Source organism: Petromyzon marinus, chromosome 65 (assembly GCF_048934315.1).
Source record: "Petromyzon marinus isolate PM22_M1 ecotype Great Lakes invasive population chromosome 65, UKy_Petmar_22M1.pri1.0, whole genome shotgun sequence".
Lineage (NCBI taxonomy): Eukaryota > Metazoa > Chordata > Hyperoartia > Petromyzontiformes > Petromyzontidae > Petromyzon > Petromyzon marinus.
In genome coordinates, this window is record NC_133731.1 from 7,103,424 (window position 1) to 7,128,038 (window position 24,615).

The 24,615-nt window shown below is 47.7% G+C and overlaps 2 protein-coding genes across 4 annotated transcripts in view; one reads left to right on the forward strand and one right to left on the reverse strand.

Moving 5' to 3' along the window:
* The window catches only part of LOC116956443 (cadherin-related family member 5-like), a 29,675-nt gene extending 27,596 nt beyond the window's left edge, over positions 1–2,079 (forward strand). For all 3 annotated transcript variants that reach the window (XM_032978084.2, XM_032978082.2, XM_032978083.2), the window contains one exon: positions 201–2,079. In XM_032978084.2, coding sequence (XP_032833975.2) covers positions 201–469 — 269 coding nt within the window. In that variant the 3' untranslated portion in view covers positions 470–2,079. The remainder of the gene's footprint in view (positions 1–200) is intronic.
* Positions 1,811–24,335, reverse strand: LOC116956462 (uncharacterized). Its single transcript, XM_032978124.2, has 9 exons — positions 23,835–24,335; positions 20,609–20,701; positions 17,419–17,648; positions 15,831–15,952; positions 14,923–15,033; positions 14,195–14,310; positions 12,935–13,050; positions 8,102–8,194; positions 1,811–7,818 (listed from the first exon to the last, which is right to left on the reverse strand). The coding sequence occupies exons 1-9, from the start codon at positions 23,835–23,837 to the stop codon at positions 7,455–7,457; spliced, it is 1,248 nt and encodes a 415-aa protein (XP_032834015.2). The 5' UTR covers positions 23,838–24,335; the 3' UTR covers positions 1,811–7,454.
* Positions 24,336–24,615: the final 280 nt, after the last annotated feature.

Genomic DNA, 24,615 nt, shown 5'->3' on the forward strand with positions numbered 1-24,615 from the left:
ATATCTGCCTGTGCTTCTCTCTGCGTATCTACCTGTCCCTCTACCTGAATGTTTGCCTGCCTGCCTGGCTTCGTCTCTGCATCTCTGTCTCTTTGCCTCTGCCTGTCTTTCCGCCCATTTGCCTGCCCCCCTCTCTCTCTCTCTGTCTGCGTGAGTCTGCCTACCTGCCCGCCTGCCTGTCCCATGTCCTTGCTGCGCAGAAACAGCCACGGCCGGGACGCCCCGAGACGCCCGCACGGAGGCCCCGGACGTGGTCCCTCCGCCGGCCACGGAGGGTGCCGCCATCTGCGTGGCCTCGGAGGGGGGCGACAGGGGGCTGGCGGGCCGCGGGGTGCGCTTCCACCAGGACGAGGTGGCCCCTGGCGGTGCCGCGGCGGCGGCGGCGGCGACGCCGGGCCCTGGAAGGGAACGCAAGAGGCGCGGAGAAGCAGCCTCGGCGTTCTTCAGCGTCAGCGAGGGCGCGCACTGAGCAAGGCGGTGATGGGGACCCCCCCCCCACCAACCCCGCAAACGCAGGGGAGCGGGGAGACGATGGGCAGGTGGAGGGAAATCGCATCGAGTGAACAGCAGCCACGTCGTCGGCGGCGTCGTCTTCTTGTTCATCGTCTTCACGATCACCGTTATCGTGATTACCATCGTGAGCTCAGCCATCGTCGCGATCGTCATTGGCATTGATGTCGCTATCATCTTGGTTATAGCATCGTCATCTTTAATTGCTCCATCTGCTTCTTGGCGTCTCTCTGCACGAGGGCAGGTCCCTGACTCTGTCCCCCACCATTCCGTGCCACCCCACCTCCTCACCCCACCTCCTTACCCCCCCGTCCCCACGCCGCCCTGCGCCCTCCTCACTCGGGCCCTCCACCCCGGGGTCCGAGCGATGGAGATGACCTCCCATCCCCCTCAGCCTCCCCTCAGCAGGGTTTTGTTTTTAGGGTGCCACACTCGTGATCGGTGCATTTTTTTTTAAAGAATAATAACGCATTATTATCGAGGATCGGTGTGAATTATATACAGATCACGGTGCAAAGACAAAGATCCCCCGTGTAGCCTTTAACAGACTGTAGGGGCAAGTGCTGTTAGCGAGTAGCACCTATGAATGGCACACGAGGGGGTGGGTGGCCAGCACCACGCCAGGCCGCCTTTGTCTCCCCAGTGGCGATGTTTACACAACGCACCAGGTACTCATTTGAGGCCGAGTCGACCTAGGGGAGGCCCAAGACCGGTTCAGATAATATAATCCGTCACCGGTGTTGGCCGCGAGCGGGAATCGAACCTGGGTCGCCGGGTTCGTAGAGCAGCGTAGCCCTAACCGCTGCACCACCGTCTCCCCACGATGCAAATCACCGGCACGTTGTGACCATTACGCGAACCGGGGGAATGAGGTCGAACGTGTCGCAGTGGTTCGTAGCCCGCTTGGTGTGGGCACTGCTGGTACAATGAATGAATTGAGGTCCGCCTGTCCCAATTCCCGATGCCCGTCTCTTCGTGGCCCGGAGCCGGCATGACACCTTCAAGCCTGCGGGCCCCGCTGCAGTTGCACCGCCTGCACACCCGATAGCTACGCCACTGATGCGTTCCGAGATCACGATCACAGTAATGGATCGGGTGGGGCGAAGGGGGGGGTGGTTGTGAGTCGTTGTGCGCCCTGATGACTCCTCGGTAGTTGTAGACGCATGGACGCGTTCCTGAATCAAATCACAAAGTGCCGAATGAAAAGGCAGAAACATCGCGAAACATCCGGGCAGCTGTGTAAGCGGTGGTAAGTTCTGTTAACGAAATTACTGACAAGAAATATTCGGCAACGGAAGTGTTTGTTTGAAAGAATTTAAATCACCAATGACCAAGTGGACGAAAATCTTCGAGGGTGACGATGACTACAACTCACCAATACCATCATCATTACCAATGCCATCACCACCACCACCACTATCATCGCCACCACCACCATTACCACCACCACGATCACCATCACTACCACAATCATCACCGTCATCAACATCACCACCATTCACCATGATAATGATCACCACCATCATCTACCCACCAAACACCAAAGCATGACCGATTGTGACGACACAATTAACTAGTACAAATGAAGAAGCAGACTAAGATCATGTTATCAGAGGCTCTAAGTGCATTGAGGATGACCAAAAATAGTAGTGAACTACAAATGTGAATAGAACATATTTACTGACTTCACTGATTGGCTGACCTGATACATATTGAGAGGAGGACAATGCAACGCCCCTCACACCGACACCGAATAGCCAAGAGCATCCGACTAAACTGCGTGATCGGTTTCGTCGACGAGACCGATTGAACGACTCCACGAAATCCGCAGACGACTCACGACTTCCACTGAACCTCTGTCGAATGTCGTAGACCAGACCGGGAGACTATAATCCAAGGTGTGACTTTGTTAAAGTTTCTAGTTGGAAGGGGTGGGGGGTGGGGGAGGTGGTGGTGGAGGGGTGAAGTCATTTGAACAATTCCATCTATGAGAGTTTGGCTTCCGTGGGAGGAAACCGGAGCACCTCCGAAAGAAACCCCCAGGGCGCCTAGGCGATGGACGTTCAAATCTCCGCAACGCACAGATGGATACACCAATCCATTGCTACACCTGCCATCTCCTGGCCACCTCGCAGGCAAACCCCCAAACGCCTGGATATTCATTCCCAAGCAGTCTCCCATGAAAGCAGTTGTTCTTCACTAATTTTCAGAGGAAGGGGAGGGGGGGGATGGCCCACTTTCACCATCAGTGTGAAGGCCGCCACACCGCCTGCAAGGGGGTGGGGGGGGGGTGTCACTCTGTGTGCATTGTCAGGGAGGGCCGCACGTCAGGGGCCTCACGAAAGGCCACCAGGGGCCGCCAGTGGCCTGCGAGCCTCGCAATGAAGAACCACTGCATTCAAGTATTCGCCAGTGCTCAACGCTGGCATGGTGAATGCAAAATTGTTTTGATAGAGAGGTCCTGGGGATATTAACAAAAAAATATATTCTGGGAAATGAACCCCTCCAACCCCTCTGCTCACCGCCTGCCATAAATCGCACTCCGACTCAAGTCAACTACAGCTAAATCGACACTGTGTAAGGATCCTGACACTGATCTTCAGAATTCAACAGTTCAGTTGTCCTTATACAGCTGCCTTGCGTATGGAACTATTAAAATGCAAGTGAAACATGCGTCCGTGAATTGATTAGTGATTATAATAGAATGAATCGATGATTTTCTTTTAACAAAAATATACGCCTATTGATTTGAGTTTTATCTTGCTGTTAATCGTTGTTTTGAAATGTGGTGTACTCTTGTGCGTAGAAGTCTACTGCGAAAGTAAAGATCACCAACACGTGCGTGGCTCTGCATGGTGGTGGCGTGGATGTATAGACCAAAGGAATTATAATAATCCGTGCGTTTGGTATTTCCCCCCATTATCGTTGCAAATAATATTATTAGCAAGACGCTGTTTCAGAGACCGGTATAATCTTCCACCAAAAGGGGGGGGGCCCGATGTTGATACCATGTGCTTTTATTCCCACTTTAATTAATTTTGGGCGGTGACGTCTCCAAACGTTGGCAAACGTGGACACCGGCACACGTGGCCTACCACTCTGTTTGAATAACGTCACGGGATATTTAATGTGTGACGTGGGTACAGGCACCATGTATTTATGGCTGACACACACGAGGTTTTAAACCAGAGCGAGGCGATGTGTGCACGTTACGTGGCCAGGGGCCGTTTGGGGAGCAGTAACGCAGGGCCGTCCATAGAGGGGGTGCGAGGCCCATGGAAAACCGCAATGTGTATTACATCTGACACCGACGTTGAAGCACGGGATCTCCCAAAGCGCGGGGCCCTGGGCGGTCGCCCCTATTCGTCATACCGTAGGGACGGCTCTGGTGGTAGTGTAGCAGTGAGCACGCTGTGCTATAAACCCAGCGACCCGAGTTTGATTTCCGCTCGTGGCCAACGCCAGTGACAATTATCTCGAACCGCTCCTGGGCTTCCCCGATGTACCTGGTACGGTGTGTAAACATTACCACTGGGGAGGCCAAGGCAGTCGCGCGTGGTGCTGGCCACCCACCCCCTCGTGTACCGTGGCGGCTTGCACTTGCACCCCAAACAAATGTTAAGGCTTTTAGGGGGTTCTTTAATTTTGTCGGCCGTGTGAAATGAATTCGGGGGCCGGGCACAACTCACCATGTCATAGATTCTCCACCTCGCAGTTTAATGGATGAGATGAATCACCAAGTACATCTCGAGACTGTTGGACACACTCGTAATCGGACCTTGAAAATTGTCCCAAGGCACACACGAGGTGGCGCTGGATTGAAAACGCTTGCGTAGCAAGCGACGGCACCCATTCGACTACTAATATGTATGCATTATTTTTATTCCTAAAGCAAATGAAAAACCTTCATACGTTATCAAACCAAGTTGCACAAGTAAAAAAATGACAGCAAACATAACTGAACGCGTTAAGCAACAACAAAAAGCATATTCGTCACAAATTAAAACGTAAGTGATTGAATACTTGGCAAAGTCAAAAAAGTCCACTTGTGTGGCCACATTAACAAGTAAAGGGGAATGCTCATCTCCGTTGATGGCCTTTATCCAATAATGAGAATTCCACATTGTCATGCTAGGGAGCAGTCTCTCCATAGGATATCCATTGATGCTTTTGATTGGCCGCGGAGGAACGATAATGAATTCCGAATCGAGATGTGAGCGCAAATATTTGTGATTGCGAGGCAGATGTTCTAACCACTGTGCCACACGGCAGAATTTATGTCATGTCTGAGTTTGCTTGTGGGCTTCAATTACCGTGCCCAACAAACACCTGATCGGCAAGCCCACCATCACACTGCCCGACTTCCATCACACACAGCTCATCAGCGAGCACACCATCACTGGCCAGATTCCACCACAGAAAGGTAATCAGCGAGCCCACTGCCACTGTCCAGCTTCCACCACACACAGCTCATCAGCGAGCCCACCACCACACTGTCCGGCTTCCATTTTACACGGAAACAATGCACAGCGTTTAACATGATCGGTGCAAACCATGGAAGACGCGAGGAGCACGTGAGATGCACAAGTGGGAAATAAAAGATACCGCTGTGTGCGACTGGAGCTATAAACACAAAACTAAACTATAAACTTTTTATTTTATCAGGTAAGGCCCCACTGAGCTATGTAGCTCTTTTATGAAAGCGGCCTGGCTATCACAAACGATAGCTCAACGAAGTGAATTCATCATCATCATCATCACGTGGAAATTGATAGCAACCAAATACTCGAAACGCGTGTTGTCAATTCTAAATGTAGAGGGAAAAACCGGAGGACTCGGGAGTAAAATCCACGCGACCACAGGAAGAGAGACACGCAAACTCCAAATATACAGGCATCAGGGTTGGGATTGGAACCTACGACCTCCTGTATACCAAGCGAGGTAGTTAACATCTCGCCCCAAAAACCATGCACCGCATAACTCCGCTCTGTCCCAAATGTAAATTAAAGGTGATGCATCAAAAATTCACCAACTCTCTTGCAAAGAAACTGAATGACTAAATCACTTCGGACTGAAACATTGGCCGCACGAAAATAGAAGAAACTTTGCTCAATATTCAAACTCATTGTTAGGGCTTATTGAGACTGGTCCGTACAGTTTAATGGAAAAAAACCCCCACATCTAACCTCAATTGCAATGAACACATTTTGATTAAATACGTCAAAATGCTCGCGGGAAAAAAAATATATCCCAAGTGTTCACTTTGCCAGCGACTGTGGACGCGAACCCGCTATGCTCGGGGATTTTTCCAATCGTCTTCCACGTCTCTCGCTACATTGCGCCTTTGCATATGCACGGCACCACACCGCCTTAGTTGGAAGTCATTCGGAATTCACAGTTTCATTATAAACACACACGCATATATATATCCTTTTTGATTTTATCACCTGTACAAACTGCACTACTATGGGTATAAATTTACCAGGTAAAGATATGCCATCATCGATAACTCCTGCAATGATCCCCGAGTCGCGTAAAGAGGAAGGGCTGAGCGCAAGTCCAAATCCTGACGGACAACTTGAGCCCAACCCAATACAGTGCTCCGTCACGCCCTGAAAATAAAGTTCACCTTCAAAGTTGAGTTTTTTTAACCAGGTGAGATCTCAAGAGACCAGGAAGTCTCATGTACAAGTGACCTGGGTTACTAAATTGACTTGGTATGTATGTACGTTGAACTTCCTTCCCGCCACTACGTAGCCAACCGCGCTATCCGGAGTCATCCGCCAAATTTCTAGAAAGTTTCTCCCACCAAAATTGTGCCCGGCTGAATTTCAGTGAAGAATATGACATGTGACAGGTGTTTGTGACACTGACAGCGGCGGCCTAAGCACAAACAACATCAAATAAACTCAACACATTCGTCAAGGAGGGCCATTGCCCTGAAATGCCACCCGTTCTGTAGCACAATGGCGTACGTAACGTATGTTGAACTTATTTCGCGCCGTACATAGCCAACCGTGCTCATCGGAGGTGTTATCGACGAATGTGTTGAGTTTCGTTTTACACGTAGGTGGCTTTCCTAACCAACGTCCATAATAAAGGTTTTTTGGGTTAGATCACGTAAATATAAATGTCATTAACCCACCACCACCCGACACAGCCGATTAGAAAGGTCTGTCATTAAACAAAACGTGTGAATTAGTTACTAGTTCAGCACACCGGTGTGTTGCAGAGTATACCCACAACAATTACAATTTGAGTACGACGTTTCGCTGGTGTTTACAATAACCAGCTTCATCAGGCGATTTGTCAGAATTGTGTAACTAAGGTTGCTGCCCCGAGTCAAACCAAGCAAATAAGTGGTACTGGCCCAGCCTCTCTGCCACAGCCATCACGAACCCATTATAAGGCTCATTGTTCTGATATTGTGACGCTACTGAGGAGCACTTGCTCCAAGGGCTGGCACTGTCTGTGGCATTGCCATTACAAGACTCCTGTGTCACACACAACCACCTTATTGTAACTCAACTCACTACACATGATGGCCGTGTTTAATCATAGGTGCCTGGAGCCTGGATTCAAACCCAGGATCCAATGAAATTTCATCTTTGACAGAGCCATTGTGAGCCACCCAAGAGACAACTACCACAGAGCGCGAACCCACAATCGCAGTTGTGCTTGCTTCGTTAAGTCTGACATGACCATTATGCGTGTCCTGAGGGTGACACACAACCCCTAGAGCTTGAATCCAGAATCTCAGCGAGTGCTGGCAGTATTTGGCAGACCTGTTGATCGCATTATTCGTGGGAAAACCCCAAAACCGACCATGATTTGAACCCAGGCTCTCAACGTTAACGACTCCGCGGCTCCCGACTCGGCCAATGTCAACTCCCCGAGCGATGCAGCCACCGCCTATAATTCTACCGCCAATCTGGCCCGGGCACTCACATGGTGTGCAGATTCCGGCCTACCACATTGACCTCGACGAGCCTGAAGGCCCTCACGGTGCGTGCCAGAATGTCCACGGCCTCGCCGGCCAGGGCCAGAAGGGGCCGCGCGGCCTCCGCCAACGCCAGCAGGAGGCTGCGAGTGAAGGCGGCCGCGGGCCTCAGCAGGCCGTTGAAGGACACGGTGAGCGCGGGGCGGAGGAGGTAGTCGCTGGCGGCGCCGGCCAGCCCCACGAGCAGCGTACGCACCAGCCGGCCCGCAAACTCGGCCAGCTCCACCGCGAAGACGGCGACCGTGGCCACGAGCAGCCACAGAGCGCCGAAGAGCTCGCGGTAAAAACGGCGCACCGTCACCTCCCAGCTGAGGAACGCACGCGTTCGCACACGCATGCAGGCAGACATACACACGGGTGCAGGCACAAACGCACAAACACATGCAGGCACAGACGCATGCACATAAGCATACACGCGACTGCATTGGTACTGTGTAGATTGTATTGTACTGTGTCGACTGCATTACACTTTGTTGATTGTCTTGTACTGTGTAGATGATAGTCCACTGTGTGGACTGTATGGTACTGTGTAGATTGTGTTTTACTTTGTTGATAGCACTGTGCGATCAATGTGGGGACCTCTCAACTGACCGGTCGGCGAGCTGCATCATGTAGGCGTCATCCTCCACCACCACGGGGGGCCTGGATGACCTGAGGGGTCCCTGCTGGTAGCTGTACATGTACCTGGAGTGCCAAAACACACACAAAAACAAATATCCTCCCTTTAGCCTGAACAGACTGTTGGAGCAAGTGCTGTTAGCGAGCACCTATGAAGGCCGGCACGGCACACGAGGTGGTGGGTGGCCACCACCACGCCAGCCGCCTTTGTCTCTCCAGTGGCGATATTTACACGCCGCACCAGGTACTCATTTGAGTCTGAGTCAACCTAGGAAAGGCTGACTCAGACTGAGCAGGAATCGAACTCAGGTGGCCAGGTTCATAGCTCAGTGCGCTAACCACTACACGACTGCTCCCCACGCAAAAATACATACACACAAATACAGAATAATCTGCGCTTCAACTCTACAAACAGCTACCCTCGTTATTTTGCGTCCATACTTGTTGCTCGATTTGCCACTACACCTGCTAATGAAACAGCTCATAGACACTTCTACACTCCATCATTGTATCCTTTTAAACCCTATCTTTGTCCCATTACTTCACCAGCACTCCTTCCAAACTTCATTCTGCTCTTAAAAATAACACCATCTGCGAGCTACTGCTATTCGTCCAAGGTTCGCCGCTCTTCATCCTTTCACAGAAAATACTTGTGCAAACTATTAATTCTACTTTTCTTATTTCTGGGTGGTATTGAGCTTCATCCTGGCCCAAATGAAAAGAACTCGTATAATTCTGTAGATTTTTCTGGCAGGAAAGGTGTTGGTGTTCTACATGTCAACATCAGAGGGCTTGTGATTAAATTAAGTCAACTAAAACTAGAAGTGGCAAATCTTGACCCGGACATTTTTTGCCTAACAGAAACATTTCTCACTCCTGCCTTCAATGACTTGCAGATTGCGATTGACAACTACAACCTTTTTCGGCTTGACCGAGGATCTAAAGGAGGTGGAATTGCCATCTATGTTCGTAATACTAGTGCATGTTCACTAGCTCACTCCTTGTTTAAAAAATGTTGCTTTGAAGGTCTGGCTCTCAAAATAACTCTCCCAAATCATCAACAGATATTGGTAGTGTGCTGCTATCGACCGCTTAGTGGGAAGGATGTTGAAGCTGCATCTGCACTGAGAGAGCTTTTTGGGGGCCTCCCTAAAGGTGAAATAGTTTTAGTGGGTGATCTAAATTGGAATTTGCTAAACCCGCCGGCCGTGGCCACAAATTTTGCAGATGAATTTAATCTGTTTCAATTAATAAATGTCCCCACAAGACCCAACCTAAAAAATCCGGGACAGCCATCTCTGCTTGACGACCTATTGACAAATACCCCTCACAATTTCACACTGACTGGTGTTCTGGGTAATAACCTTAGTGATCACTCCTTCATTTTTGGAGTGAGATCATCAGCCAGACCCAAAGCCCCCCCTAAATTGGTTGAGAAGCACTCTATGAGACACTTCAGCACTCAGGCATTTACTAATGATGTGCTTCACTCGGATATTGACAAAGTCTATGATATCCCCAACCTGACTACGGCTTGGGAGACCTTCAGGTACACGTTTCTCCAAATTCTTAACAAACATGCTCCGTTGGTTATATTTTGGTTTGATCCTTTGATTACAAAGCTCATGAAAACTAGGGACAAGGCTTGGGCATGTGCTCTGAAAAGTAATTTGGTCAATGACTGGCTAAAATACAGGATTTTAAGAAATAGATGCGTCAAAAAGAATACGGCATGCAAAAAATGCCTACTTTTCCTCCACTCTCCTGGAATCACATGGAAATGCCAGGATTTTCTGGAAAATAATCAAATGTATCAAAAAGGCATCCAAAACAGACAATCAGCCCGTTGAGCTTAACCGAAATGGGGAATATTTTTCAGATCCCAAAAAAATAGTTGACAATTTTAACCTTCATTTTTCTGAAGCTGGTAATCTTTTTGATAATGTATTGGGAGTCACCCCTGCTCATGCAAATTCCTACACCCCTGTCCAAACATTAAACGAATTTAGTTTCCAGCCAATCCATGAAAGTAATGTTCTGAAACAACTGTCCTACCTCAAAGGGTCCTCCTCTACCAAAGCAGATAGTATTCCCGTCTTTGCTCTACTAACTGTTGGTCACCTAATATACAAACCTATAGCCCATATTTTCAACCTGTCCATCAAAGAAGCATCAGTTCCTCTAGAATGGAAACATTCCTATGTCCGTCCACTTCACAAAGGGGACCCTAAAAATGATCCAAATAGCTACCGACCTATCTCAATTTTGTCCCCGTTGATGAAAATGTTTGAAAAATTATTGACCTACCAAATTAGCAGTTTCCTGTCCACCAACAATCTACTACATCTAAAACAATCTTGGTTCCGAAAAAAATACAGCACCACATCTGCTGCATTAGACTCTCTGAATCACATTTACAGTAGTCTTGATAATAAGCAGTACTGTGCCTGTCTTTTTCTAGACCTGTTCAAAGCTTTTGATACAGTAGACCACAACACCCTGCTTAGTAAACTAAGTTGCCTCGGTTTTTCTGAAAATGCAGTAAAATGGTAACAAAATTACCTCTTTTCTCGCACCCAAACTGTATTCACAGATGGTTGGAGGTCAAATAGTGTTAAGATAACAAAAGGGGTTCCACAGGGTTCCATCCTCGGCCCCCTTTTGTTCTCTCTTTATGTCAATGACATGGGCACTGACCTGGATCATTCCAGGGTAAATATTTTTGCAGATGACACGATACTGATTACTGCTGGCCGCTCTCCGGATGATGTGATTGCTAAGCTACAGGGTGATTTCAACAAACTACAACATCAGCTAGTTGCTCTTAAACTAGTCCTGAATACCTCCAAAACCAAGGTGCTATGCTTCTCACCAGGACAAAAGCAGGAAGTTATTTTTCCCCAGTTACATTCCTTAAATAATTATCAAATAGAGCAAGTCAAGATCTTTAAGTATCTTGGGGTCATCCTGGATTCAAAACTGAATTTGAAGATCACATTGATTATATTGGTAAAAAGACAAAAATAAAAATAGGTTTTCTGTATCGACACAAGCACTGCTTCCCCCCAATGTTCCGTTTGGAATTGATAAAAGCTACCATACTGCCTTTACTTGACTACTGTAACATCGTGTATAAATCAGCCTCAAGTACTGTACTGAAGAAGCTTGATTCCATCTATCACTCGGCCTTAAGATTTACATTGGACTGCCCATATAGGACTCACCACTGTGATCTCTACATTGGGTAAAACTTAACATATCTTAATGTTCGACGGCTTGTGCACCAGATCTTATTTATTCACGATGTACTTACAAAAAAATCCGCAGACTACCTGCTGGATCTCCTCTCTGTTTCAAAGAACAAATTTGATCTCAGGTCTTCGCTCATTTACCAGCTTCACATTCCCTATTGCCGTACAAAAACTGGAGGAAGGGCCTTTGCTATTGATGTCCCCAGGGTCTGGAATGCTATTGCCAATAAACTGCAACTTGAATCGCTACCAATGAGATCTTCTCTCAAAACTGCTCTCGAGGAGTTGTACACCCCTAGCTTCCACTGTTATTCATTGGCGTAAAATAAAATAAAATGTTTTGCTCCGGATGACGCTGCAAAGTATCATCTGTGTTTTGATTTAGCGTGCTGATCTTAAAGGTGCATTGAAAAATTTGAAACTCCGACTGATGCTTGTTGTTGTGGAGAACTCATGCAGCCAGCTATGGCTCTAGGGTTTGGTGTTACATGTTATTTATGTAGTTTATTGTAAAAATTCGGTCACAGTCCCTGTGATCACTGTTACATTGCAATTATTGCTTTATTTTTTGGTGATTTCGAAAAGTTTTTTGGTTTAGACATATTGTTTTGTTGTAGTACGGAGTTAGACTGATGGCCTTAATCTAAGTTTGTCTTGTGGTTGTTGTTGTTGTTGTTTGACTTGCATCCCACTGGGATTTTTTTGCACACAGCGTTGGCGTACGGTGCTTTTTTCAGTAATATTTTTGCTGGTTTCTTTCATGGATTTTCTGTTTGCACAGTCACATAGTCACTTTAAGATGTTTTTCTTTTTTTGTTTGTTGTGGTTGCACCCGATTCAAGAGCCGAAATGGCTCACAGGGGTATATACCAAATATAAATAAACTGAAATAAACTGAAAATTCTCACATGCCCTGCTATAGAGTTGTTCATTGCATGGCAGTAACACTTCTTTTCTTTGGGAACATGCAATCATTGGTAATCAGGCTGGGATTGTCAAATTGCTAAACTTGAGAATCTAGCTTCAGCAAAGGCAGCTGAAACCTGGATTTGAACTCAGGATGTCAGTGGTGCCAGCTCCGTGATCTGACACAGTATGACAGTATTTTTCTACTGTGTAACTGAGCCGTGCCTGGGCCAGGCCAAGCCAGCTCGGCGTGGCCCAGAAGGTGCCAGGGTGTTTTTTCCACTGCAAAAGCAAAGCCAATCCGTGCTGTCGACGTCACGTGCAAAAACGAGTCGAGACGCACGTATATGGCGCGGTGACAGTGTCCTGACTGACGTCACGTACAATAGACGAGTCACGAACCCCGCCCCTGGCCCTGCTTGGCCCCGAGCCAGATACAGATGTCTTGTGAGACCAGTGTATCTCAGTTTGGTTCATGGGTGGCACGGGAAATAGCCGATGGAAAAACCACAAGTATCGTGAGGGCGCCCACTGTTGACTCGGCTAAGATGCGCCAATGGAAAAGGGGTATTTGAGACCCCGGAGCTACCCCGGTGACCTCCCCTCTTGTCTCCTCTGTGCCACCGAGGCCACTGCAAGGCTCGCTCACCTCAAATCCCGATAGCAAACGACGCTCGTCAGCACGGGCGAGACGACTTCTGGCTCCTCCGTGTCTCGCTTCTCCGCACTGGGCTCCATCGCAAAGCTCACGTCTACACCGACAGCCTGGCACACGCATGCACCTCCGATTTAGCACGGTTGGCTACGTACGGTGCGGAAGAAGTTCAACATACGTGCACACGACACGACGGGTGCTTCACGGTGGACGTCAAAGATCCCCTTACTTCATTGGCAAGAGCAGGCCATTGTGCGCTGGCTTCAGGGTTAACCTTGTCCCAATTCGGAAATTACACCGCAAATTACTAAATTGGGATTAAACACGCAACAGCAGCGGCAGCCTCCCCCTACTTGCACCCTAATGCCCCATTTGCATGCCACGTGCTGAGTTACCTTGTACCGCTCAGGGACGGCTGCCACTGGGGGTGCCCTAGGCTAGATCATGCAGTAGCAATCATCGCTCCTTACTGACAGAATTATGCCCCAGGTCACTCTAGCGAATGAGACTATCCCGTTCTCTTGAGTTCTCTGCTGCTGGTTAAACAAAACAAACTTGACGGGTGCTACAGCCGAGTGCTTATTAAGGCTGCCACGCCACAATAAGACCAGTTGGTGTAACCAACACCGTCATTATATGACGTTTAGTTCTAAGTGGCTGGATGGCTTAGGCTTCAGGTGTTATGTCTGAGCACTGTGCCTTTTCCGACTTAACGTCTACAAAATCCTAGGCTCTCGCAAAAAAAACCCAGCTATTCTTAATCACACAAACTCAAAGGTGTGCTATAAATATTTCTCTGTGCATTTATAAACGCATAAAAATTAAAATGTCAAACGTAACTCGGATTTGCCAGTGTGAAAAATGCCCAGTACGCAGCATATCTGCAGCGCTGAGAGCCTTTAACAGACTGTTGGAGCAAGTGCTGTTAGCGAGCACCTATGAAGGCTGGTACAGCACATTAGGGGGTGGATGGCCAGCACCACACCCGGCCGCATTTATCTCCCTAGTGGCGATGTTTACACACTATACCGGGTACTCATTTGAGGCCAAAACTTATCTAGGGGAGGCCCAGGACTGGCTCAGATAATCGTCACTGGTGTTGGCCACGAGCAGGAATCTAAAGTTGGGTAGGCACAGTTGGCTACGTACGGTGCGAAAAAAGTTCAACGTACATACGGGTCGCCGGGTTCATAGCGCAGCACGCTCACCGCTATGTTACCGCTCAAAAAAGCGAGAAAGGAGAGGGACACGCACCTCACGTCCCCCTTTAGCCTCACTCTTTGGCGACTGCACAAGTCGCTGGGAAGACCCAGAGAAGCCATGCTCCGCGCCAAACAGCCTGCCCAGGCCACCTCGATTATCCACTTTGGCTGTGCGCGACAGAGGCAGAGCATCCTCCGTTTAGCATTCAGCTGCATGTGGGCACTGCTGTTGGACAAACAGATGGTGAGTCGGGCATTGGAATTTGGTATGGCCGGAGCGAAACGCATCCCTGCCACCTTTCCTTTCACCCGTGTGACGGTGACCATGGCCGCACCGAATAAAGTACTCGTTTTCTTGGGATCAGCAAACCTAAGGGATGCCTAGGCCATGTTCTGTCATTCAACTGTCATGGGTGGCTAGGAATCAAAGTTAAGTTAAAACTCGCCCGGGTTCATTATTATGTCGCGAGTAAAAATTCCTGGTCGGCAGGTCAAATAGACAAAATAAGTCCATCATCTCTTTTTCTTCGGGTCCTCCGGTTTTTCCCTCCACATTTAGAATCAACACGCGTTCATCGATTGTTTCGCTGCTATAAATGTCCACGTGACAATCCACTTCCTTGAGCTATCATTTGTGATAGCCAGGTCGCTTCTGAAAAACAGCTAATAGCTCAGTGGCCTTTACCTGGTAAAATAAAATAAAATATTTTGTTGTTGTTGTTGTTTTTTATAGTAGTGGGTGTTTGGGTGTCGGGTCGGAGAGAGACGGAAGGGACTCACGGGCGAGCGAGGGGGCTGGGTCCGGAGGGGATGGAGAGGGCTCGTACACGCTGGCCTTGTGGGCACCGCGCGCGCCCTTCAGTGCTGGAGTTTGCACCGGCGGATTGGAATCTGCGAGCGCAGGCATCGGGAGCGAGGTGAGCCAACGAGTTTGGGAGATCAAGCAACGAGTGCAGGGCAGCAGGTGTATTGCTTCACTAATCTGTAAAATCACCCAATGATGCTGGTTGATGTAATTACTAGGGAAACGTCACGGTATTCAAATTGTAAATGTTGTGGTTTTACTCTCTAACACACCGGTGGACTGAAGTAGTACACTACACTATACACTACACTATACTAGTAACTAATTGGCGTTTTGTTTACGTAACAAATCCCTTACTAATTGGCTGCGTCGGGTGGTGGAGGGTTACGACACGTTGATACTTACGCGATCTAACCCTAAACCCCTTTATTATTAATACTATTGGTCGCGAAAGCCTACGTCTTAAACAGTACTCTATAATGTTGTACTAAATTATTTAATATCACTGACCATCGACTTCAATAGGTGAGCACCCATCATAAGGGAATTCTTGGAACAAGGTTAGGCGACTAAGCATTTCTAAAAGTGAGTAAGCAGCAAGTTGGCAGGAAGGCAGATAAAGGTAGGGATGCCAAGAATGCAGGTGGGTAGGTAGATAGGTGGACCAGGGGTATGAACATTGAAGAATGATAACATTTATCACAGCCTCCATAACCATTGGTAGGTAAGTTGACATGCCAGTGTGAGCGGACAGCCAGGCAGGTGTCCGCTACTCAGCCCGATTGACAGCGACACGAGACAAAAATCTTCTCGCCAAGACAAGCCCCCCCCCCCCGGGAGAAATGTGACGAAGACGTATGTGGAGGATCCGCCGCCGGGCTACCTCGTACGGAGTCGTAGAAGCTGCTGAAGGGAGGCGCGGAGCCAGAGCCACCCCAGTCTCTGCCTGCCCCGTCGTTGTCCCCTCCTCCATCGAGGCGGCTCACCATCTCAGGCTCGTCGAGACTAAAAACATAAAAAACCCATCGCGTGCGCATGCACGCACGCACGCATCCACGCGTGCACTTTGCCAGCCGTGGTAGCCCTGTGCCTCGAGAGTGCTGTTCAGAGCCATGTTGTACGTATGTCGTCATCAACATTATCGCCAGCCATGATCAATCCCCTGCTGTTTGTATGTATGTTGAAGTTATTTCGCAGCGTACGTAGCCAGCCATGCTAATCGGAGATGTGGGGGAAGAATAACAAACTAAATAAATAATCTGAGCCAAGCATCGAGCCTTACGTGTCTCTAAGTGATGGGATGCCAATGACAAAACATTGAGCAATTATATTTACTGTATTTCGGTTCAAGCCCTGAGGCTGGGTGTATCTCGGACAGATGTCTATTGTAGAGCATTAAGCTAGTGTCTATGAGACTGGATTTGAGCCCTGGGGCTGGGTGTTTCTAAAATAAGGTATGCCTTTATATTCTTGGTTCTTTCGGTAAAGTCACATAGAAGGGAAACAATAAAATAATAAAAATATAAAACACTAAAATTCTCACGACATTTCGACTGCTTTTTTCAAATTTTCTTGCTGTGGTTTTCACACCTGATGATGATTGCTTGTGTTGCAGTCGAAACGTCGTGAGAATTTTATTGTTTTATATTTTATGATTTTATTGTTTCCCTGCTACGTGACTTTACCGAAAGAACCAAGAATATGAATCCCTGCAGTCACGAAAGCTTTAAATCAAAATTTAAGTTATGCCTTTGTTAGAACCTCCGATCGATGAGCACGGTGGGCTGCATACGGTGAAAAAAAAGTTCAACATACGTACATACATAGAACAATAAGCCAATGTGTATGAGAGTCTGCATTTGAAACCTGGGGCTGGATGTATTTTAAATAAATTATGCCGATACTCGGGTACAAACCCATGGATCTGAATCTCACCGCAGCTACCTACAGAAATAATCATGGGGTCAAGTATAATTATAATTACAGAAGCTAAAATTAAAATTCCACTGTGATTGAAATTTATTACGGATGTCCCCATGACAACTGGCGCCCTGGGCTGCTCCTTTTCTTTCCTATGGATTAATAACAGCAAATTAAAGATGTAATTATTTAAGATTTTTGATCCACTCAATCATTTGTTCAGAAGCAGAGTGGATCTCGTCCATTCCGCCTTTAAAGCAGCAGTGGAGTGTTTACGGTGGGTCGATAGTTTGGGATTCGTGGCCGCACTCGCAGGCTGCCGGATCTATGACGTGCCATTTGTGCATCAGGTGGCTGCATCGGTTATGCCCGGTCCTGATTCGGTTGATGGTCGACCATTGGCAGCGTGGTAGGAGGTTGAAGCCGGGAGGTTCAACGGTAGGGTCCTGTGTGAGATGTTTATTTTTGATGTCGGCCACAGTCCAGACTTGCTTCCATCTGATCTGCTGCATGGCGACGGACGCCTGCGAAATAACAAAGAGTGCCCGTACCTCTCGGAGGCCTTGGGCGGCTTGCGCTGGTTTTCCGCTGCCGGTCTCTCGGCCTTGCCCAGGCTGCGTGCGGTTGAGGGGCGCGAGGCCGCGCGGCTCGAAGGCTCGGTGGGGGGCTCGGAGCCCTGGGGGGGGGCTTTCCGCTGTGCGGGAGAAGCGGCGGGATGGGGGGGCGACGATGCTGCCGGCTCCTCCTCGCTCTCCCACGTGCTGCTGCCTCCCTCGCTCGTCTGAGCACGTGGGGAGCAGGAGGTTGTGTGTCAAGACAGGAGTGCGGATACACGGCTCGACAGTGAGACGTACTATACGCTGTGAGTGTACAGCCTCCCTTTTTCAATCCACTGCTGGAGGTGTATGGTCGAATAACCTCTCCGCAGCTATGCCCGTAATATAATTTGCAATCAAAGGCAGGAAAAGAAATACATGAATGAAGGAGCAAATACAAACCAGAGACAGCGTAATGTTAAGAAATAACAGTGGGCTTGAGCAAAACAGATCACTAGAAGGGATTATATTACTGATTGACAAGACTGGTGATGAAAAGATAGCCAAAGTAAAAACAAAACACCCTCCAAAGGATGACCACCAGAGACATGGAGAGGAATTGAGGGATGGTGATGGCGTGGGGAGGCCTTTGTCAGTATTGGAAAGGATAGATCATTACTGTTGATGAAGGGGAAGACAAGACGGAATGCAGCTCGTGGGCAGGTGCAAGGTAGATTGTTCTATCGCATGACCATTAGAGATGGGGATGGCCTGGTGAAGCATTCATCCAGCAGTGGATTGATCACAGATAACTATGATGGTGAATGTCTTAAGACGTTTTGTTCAGGGTGGTCTTGCTCGATTGAAACCTTAACGCAAACAGATCCCACGACCTTTTCAAGTTCTTCACCATTAAGGTTTTTGGGTTGCATCGCGTAAGTATAAATATGTCGTAACCCTCCACCAGCTGACACCGCCAGTGAGGTTTGTCACATGAACAACGCGCCAATTAGTTACTACTTCAGCCCACCGGTGTGTTGGAGAGTAAATTCACAACACTTACAATTTGAGTATGACGCTTCGCTGGTAATTACATCCAGCATCATCGGGCGATTTGCCAAAATAGTGAAGCAATCCACATGCTTACGGTCTTAAAAAGAGCAAGATGACGTTATCACTGGACCCATCAGGTGCAGGGAGCAGAGTTTCCTCTCTAAGGAAAAGAGTTGGAAGATGTATCTATATATATAAAAGGGAAATTTGTGAATATGTGTGTCTGTTCGAAATGTTTAGCATACTTCCCGATAGGCAACAAACTTGAAATTTGACATGTGGGTAGCTTCCAGACAGTACACAATGGAAAAAGTATAAAAATAGAAACAATAAAATAATAAAATATATATAAAACAATAAAATTCTCACAAACAGTGTTACAGTCGAAACGTCGTGAGAATTGTATTGTTTAATATATATTTTATTATTTTATTGTTTCCCTTCAACGTGACTTTACCGAAAGAACCAAGAATATGATTCAATGCAGTCACGAAAGCTTTAAATCAAAATTTATAAAAATAGACTTTTATATCTTTGGGGGGGGGGGGGGCGCAATAATGGATATATTTTGCACGGCAAATGAGTGGTGACGTCACATCTGTGATGTCACCCGCATGCGGAGGCGTCACGCAGTGTGCCTGCTGGCGTCACGCAGTGTGCCTGCTGACGTCACGCACCCCCCCCCAACCCTCCGCGTCGGTCGTGATGAACGCTGCACTTCCCATCGTTTTCATGCAGGGGGCGCGTAGGTTTGAACGACGGAGACGCACGGACAGACGATCTGCAGAACGAGGCGATTCGGTGTTGATTCGCAGAATCGATTACCAGATTTGACTTGGCCCCCACCGACACGACTTTGCCATTTGTTCTGCGATGATGACGACAATTTCCCATTCTCCCCGCATACACTGTCACTATCAACATGTCGCACGTTACAGACGTTCCATTACGTTGGTACGCGCACTACTTTATATACAACTCTATGACGAATCAACGGAGCATCGGGTGCTTGCGGGAATGCGTCGTTCGTGTGCGAATTTTGTGACTTTCCTGGCCGAAGGCGGCAAATGCTTTTGTGATGGTGCGCCGCAGGGCCCCCGTACAACGAGTTACTTAATAATACGTTTCCAGGAACGCACTAAGCCTGTAGCTGTCAGAGCGGTTACAATTCTTTGTATTTGTATCAATTTCAATAGATTCTCGAATTAGTCTCGGTCAGTAATAATTCCTTTTACACAACACTTCAACGTTATCAAAATCAATTGAGTGTCCTTGTTGGCAAGCATGTTCTGCAACTGCCCACAGTTCTTTTTTCTTCTTTTGGTTCTTTCGGTAAAGTCACGTAGAATGAGAATAAAATAATACAATAAAACAATAAAATTCTCACGACGTTTCGGCCACATCACAAGTGGCCTTCTTCAGGTGGTAGGAACAAACCTGTCGGGACGACAGAGCTACAATGATTACCGAAAGAACCAAAGAAGATGAATCCTTGCAGTCACGAAAGCTTTAAATCGAAATTTGCCCACAGTTGTGTTTGAGAGTATTTCATATTCGTTTGGTGTTCTGTTCAAGCACTTCCCCTGTTTTGCTTGTGACTGCCTCTTCCTACCTCAGCAATCCACCAATCCTTTGCCTCACCACCCATGAGCACCTTTGCTCCCCACATGTCACCGCCACTTTGAACAGCCCCATGAGAGGTGGGTTTTTTTACATGGATGCTTTAGTCTCTGGCCAATTCATCTCATCAGATCTCAGAAGCCAAGCACGTTTGAGCCTGGATAGTGCTCACGGTGGGTGGCCAGCAAGTTGTCATAAGTAGCTGTGAGGTTGTGTTAATTGATTAACTATTCGGCACTGCACAATGCAGCAAAATCCATTTTTACAGTCATACATCTATGGTCCCACGTACTCTGTGGTGTGCTCCACGCTTCGCAAACACGCGCTGACAAGCGTGGTGATGCATGGCCAAATAACCCTTGGGAGCGTGGGAGAGAGGCCCTCATCGAGCAGCGAACTGACAAGGTGCCGTACATGCACATATTTACAGAGACACCGCATGAACACAAATCCTAGTGTATTGTGTAACGCTGTATTCACAATCGACAACATTGGCGTGAGGGTCTGTCGGGCTGTTGAAACAGTTTCGCACCTTGGATCTCGTCTTGTCTTTGGCGGCTTTCTTCACGGGATCCCGTTCGCTCGGAAGAGGGCTGTCCCAGGGGCTACTGTCCTCTCCGCTGTCCTGTCGTGTGAGACCGCGTGTCCTTCATTATTTCAGCACGGCACCCACCTCTCAGATACTTCCAAGTTCAAGTTTACGGGTTTCCTTCGCTCTACGCAGGGGTTTGGTTTGTGCGATGTCGCGCTGTCTATGCGGTTAACATAATGTGACCCAGACAATTTGCTATATTATGCGGTTTAAATTCACCCAGAGGCAGCATTGTGTGTGTACTGTGTGCTCTACTCGTAGGGCAGCTGTCTTGTGCGGTGCATTGTGGGTTGGGTAACTGCAGCCGATGCAACGCGATTTCGCTTTGTGCGCCCTTTTTTTGGAACGCATCTACCGCATAAACCGAGGGAAACCTGCGCTTTGTTTCGGGTCACCAAGAAGACAAATCAAAACAAATACAGCGATGAGGTCAATAGAAATGAGAACGAAAACAATGACAGCACATGAGGGATCGAAAATATAAATACATGTTAAACCAAAGTTAAACAGTAGGTTGTTAAAATATTACTTTGCAATACCTGTAACCGCATGATGGAAACTGGTAAAAGCGGTTACCAGTTTGTTAAATGTATAGTAATGTCTAGAATAATAAACGTGCAACTTTGACAGTATTTAAAGGAGAAACGAAGGCAAGTGACATGGTGAAAATGGTAAGCAAACTGGACATTTGACCTAGACCTTGCCAGTTCGATGTTATCTCCTGTCGTGGCAGTAGCAGAAAAATAAATGTCAACAAATGTGACTGACAGCTCAAGTACGCGTTTACGATTGACATGAGACAGAAGGACCACAATTCACTTCTTCAGCAAATGCTGATTGTTTTTTTTTGCATATGCACCAAGGCTGTGTGCTTTTTTTTACACATTTTTGCCTGTTGGTTGCATAACATTTTCTAAGTCTATGAGTACGGCATAAATGTGATGATGGTGCTTTGAGTGACACCACGTGTTTAAGCAAAAATACAAATTAACCTGAACTTTAAACTTGCAGTGGCCATGGTACAGGAGTCTCCAGAAAACAATCAAGAAACGTATTGAGTGCGATGCAGCAAAACTATCACTAACTTTTTTTTTATAGCCAACATTACGAATTAGTTTTGACGCTTCGCTTTGAAACTGCAACACGCATCTTGAGGTCAGAGACCAGGAAGTTAGAATAACCATGGTAGCTGATCCCAGCAAAACTGTACAATTGTGTACATTATTCGGTGCTGTTGTATGGGTTATTAAATGACACACTTATCTTGCACTTGCCAACAGGAAAGCCACCATAATTTGCCTAACAGGCCACACTCAAATCACCCGAGCTAGCTCAGCAACTTTTGTTCCACCACCCGATTTCTTAACGTTCTGCTGAAAAGGCCGACGAATGCTTGCTGTGCACTTGTTTTATAACTTCATTTACATGGAGAGAAAATAAAACCCCATTCAATGATGCAATACGATGCACTAGTTTGTGGCATAATGAATACGATTGCCTGATAAGGGTAAATACTTTGTATGAGCGATTAATCATTTTAAGGAAAATTTTGACCGTCTAGGATACAAAGCCTGTGGTCATGTTTGTTTTATTTATTGACACTGATCCAGGGGCGAACTATTAACTTGCAGCACCAGTTACAAATTCAAAACAATCGGGGTCATTGTAGAGAATATAAATAACCAAACATAAAGGCAGACAGAATAAATCTCCTTCATAAATCTGTCCCTCCACATAATGTATGATTTCCCCGTCAATTACAAGGCCTTCTGCTACGTAATTTGAGCTACATTAGTTGGTTCATTGCACGCAAAACTCGGGATGAGTTTCGACGCACGGTGTCTCATCAGCAGTCAGGCTTGCTTGAACCAATAATTCTGGCCAACTTCCACTTAATCTTGATTTGAAGCTTTCGTGACTGCAGGAATCCATACTCTTTGGTCCTTTCGGTAAAGTCACGTAGTTAGAAATAAAATAAAACAAATCACGACGTTTCGATGGCAACAAAAGCGGTCGACATCATCATATTTGCCTGATGTCACGTAGGTATTTATTTTATTTTGTAACTACGTGACTTTACCGAAAGAACCAAAGAGTATGTAACTTCCACTTACAATTTGTATTCATTCCAGAGCATTGTCTCCAAAATTAATGTCCTTAAAAATAGCTATCCTTTGTAAAATGTAACAACGTTGCAGTTCTGCAATTACACGGAGTAAGGGCCTCTACCAGAGGGAGTCCTCCAAATGATATCTTGTTCAACTCGTTCACGATGGCCAGGCGTCTTTGGGCGTACCCACACTTTACCCCACCACACAGGACCTGCTTGCTGATCGACTGCGGTGGTGTACACAATTCTACTGCTGGCCAGCGTGGGAAGATACTCTCTTCTGCCAGCAGTGGCGTAAGCAAGCAGTTTCAGAGCTGCGCCTTTACAATATCACCTGTTAACGTCACCACGAGAGAACCCCAACCAGTGAATCGCCATCTGCTGCGCGAGGGACAGCTTTCACGTAGCTGAACGTCAACGACAGCGTGCGTACGTGCCAGTCAATTAACTTGGTTTGTATTTATAACGTTTGCAACAAGACAGAACGTGACCAAATAAACCCCCTGTGTATGCGCCAAGCAGAGTGCGAGACTGGATCGGGTGAACGCCAGTCACGAGCGACAGGTGTAGTGTAGGTGTTGTGGGGAGTGCAGCTAAATCCACTGCTGCCCTGTACCCACATCATCCCCGCACTGACCAGCGTGGTGAAGTATGGTCAATAATGATCGCGACTCGGGTCACGCACAGCGTGGGGGAAGGGCCCCTAGTCCAGCAGTGGTTGTGACAAGACAGACTTTACGGACAGTATGCACATGTAACAACATTACCTGACATTGTTCATTGTTAAAGGGTTACGTTACATACAGCGGTAAAGGGATTGTTAACGTTACGCTGCGCTAAATGTAAACCACGGGGCATTGCATTTCATAGCCAACACGCGCGCGAGCACGAAATCCCCTCAATTCTATTGGTCTGGACCCCATTTAAAGGACTTCGGCCGGCCAATCAGCGCGCGAGTAAGCGAGCGCCGCGCCAACGTGAACTGCGAAATCTAAAGTAACGGTCGCCAGAGGCTCGCGCGGTTCGATTTAAAACGAGAGTGTAAAATTCGCGTACCATTGGTGAGACAGCGACACTCGACGCAGCAGGCAAACACACACAAGAAGGGGGGTGGAATCTCTACCGCTCTGCGTAAATTTCACCCTTAAATCGCCCCCGGACTTTTGCGAATCAATTTAATAACTCCCCAAGGCGATGCTGGACTCCTCCAAGCCGTTACCACGGCGACGCCGGAGACGGCCGTGCGCGGTGACGTAGCGACTGAGGGGGGGCGGGAGGAAGTGCGTGCGCGATGACGTCGCGAGACGGGTTGGTGTCTGCGCGAGCTGTGCGTCGTGACGTCGCTCGCGGGCGGACGCGTCATCACGTTCGCGGCGAGGCCCAGAGTGAATTGTACTACAGTGGGGTCGATGGTGGTGCTTGCGACAATTTAAACTCAGCACGTTACGTTCGCCAATAACAGCACCGTGTGTCGTGGGCTTAAAGGAAAGACATGTACAATAGGCGACGTGTAGGGCAATGTCTCCCCATTCGTAGCAGATCCCTTGTGAACGTGACTGACGCTCTTCGGAGAAGGGCCATGACCCGAAACGTCGCCTATTATTTACCTTTCCTTCTACGACACGAGGGAATAGAAAGCTGCGGTAGCGATGCATTAGTTAATTATCACCATCGGTCATGGTCAATCCACTGCTGGATTAAGATGTTAACTACCTCGCCTGGTGTGCAGGAGGTCGTGGGTTCAATCCCGACCCTGACGCCTGTTGTATACTTGGAGTTTGAGTCTCTTTCATCATCATCATGATCACCGCGGTGGCTAGGAGATGTTAACTACCTC

What these genes read in the sequence shown, in the direction of transcription:
- LOC116956462 (XM_032978124.2), bottom strand. An exon ending in AGGCTAAAGGGGGACGTGAG is followed by an intron (nt 13,051 to 14,194) that starts GTGCGTGTCCCT and finishes TGCGTGTGCCAG; the next exon opens with GCTGTCGGTGTAGACGTGAG. An exon ending in ATGATGCAGCTCGCCGACCG is followed by an intron (nt 7,819 to 8,101) that starts GTCAGTTGAGAG and finishes TGCGTTCCTCAG; the next exon opens with CTGGGAGGTGACGGTGCGCC.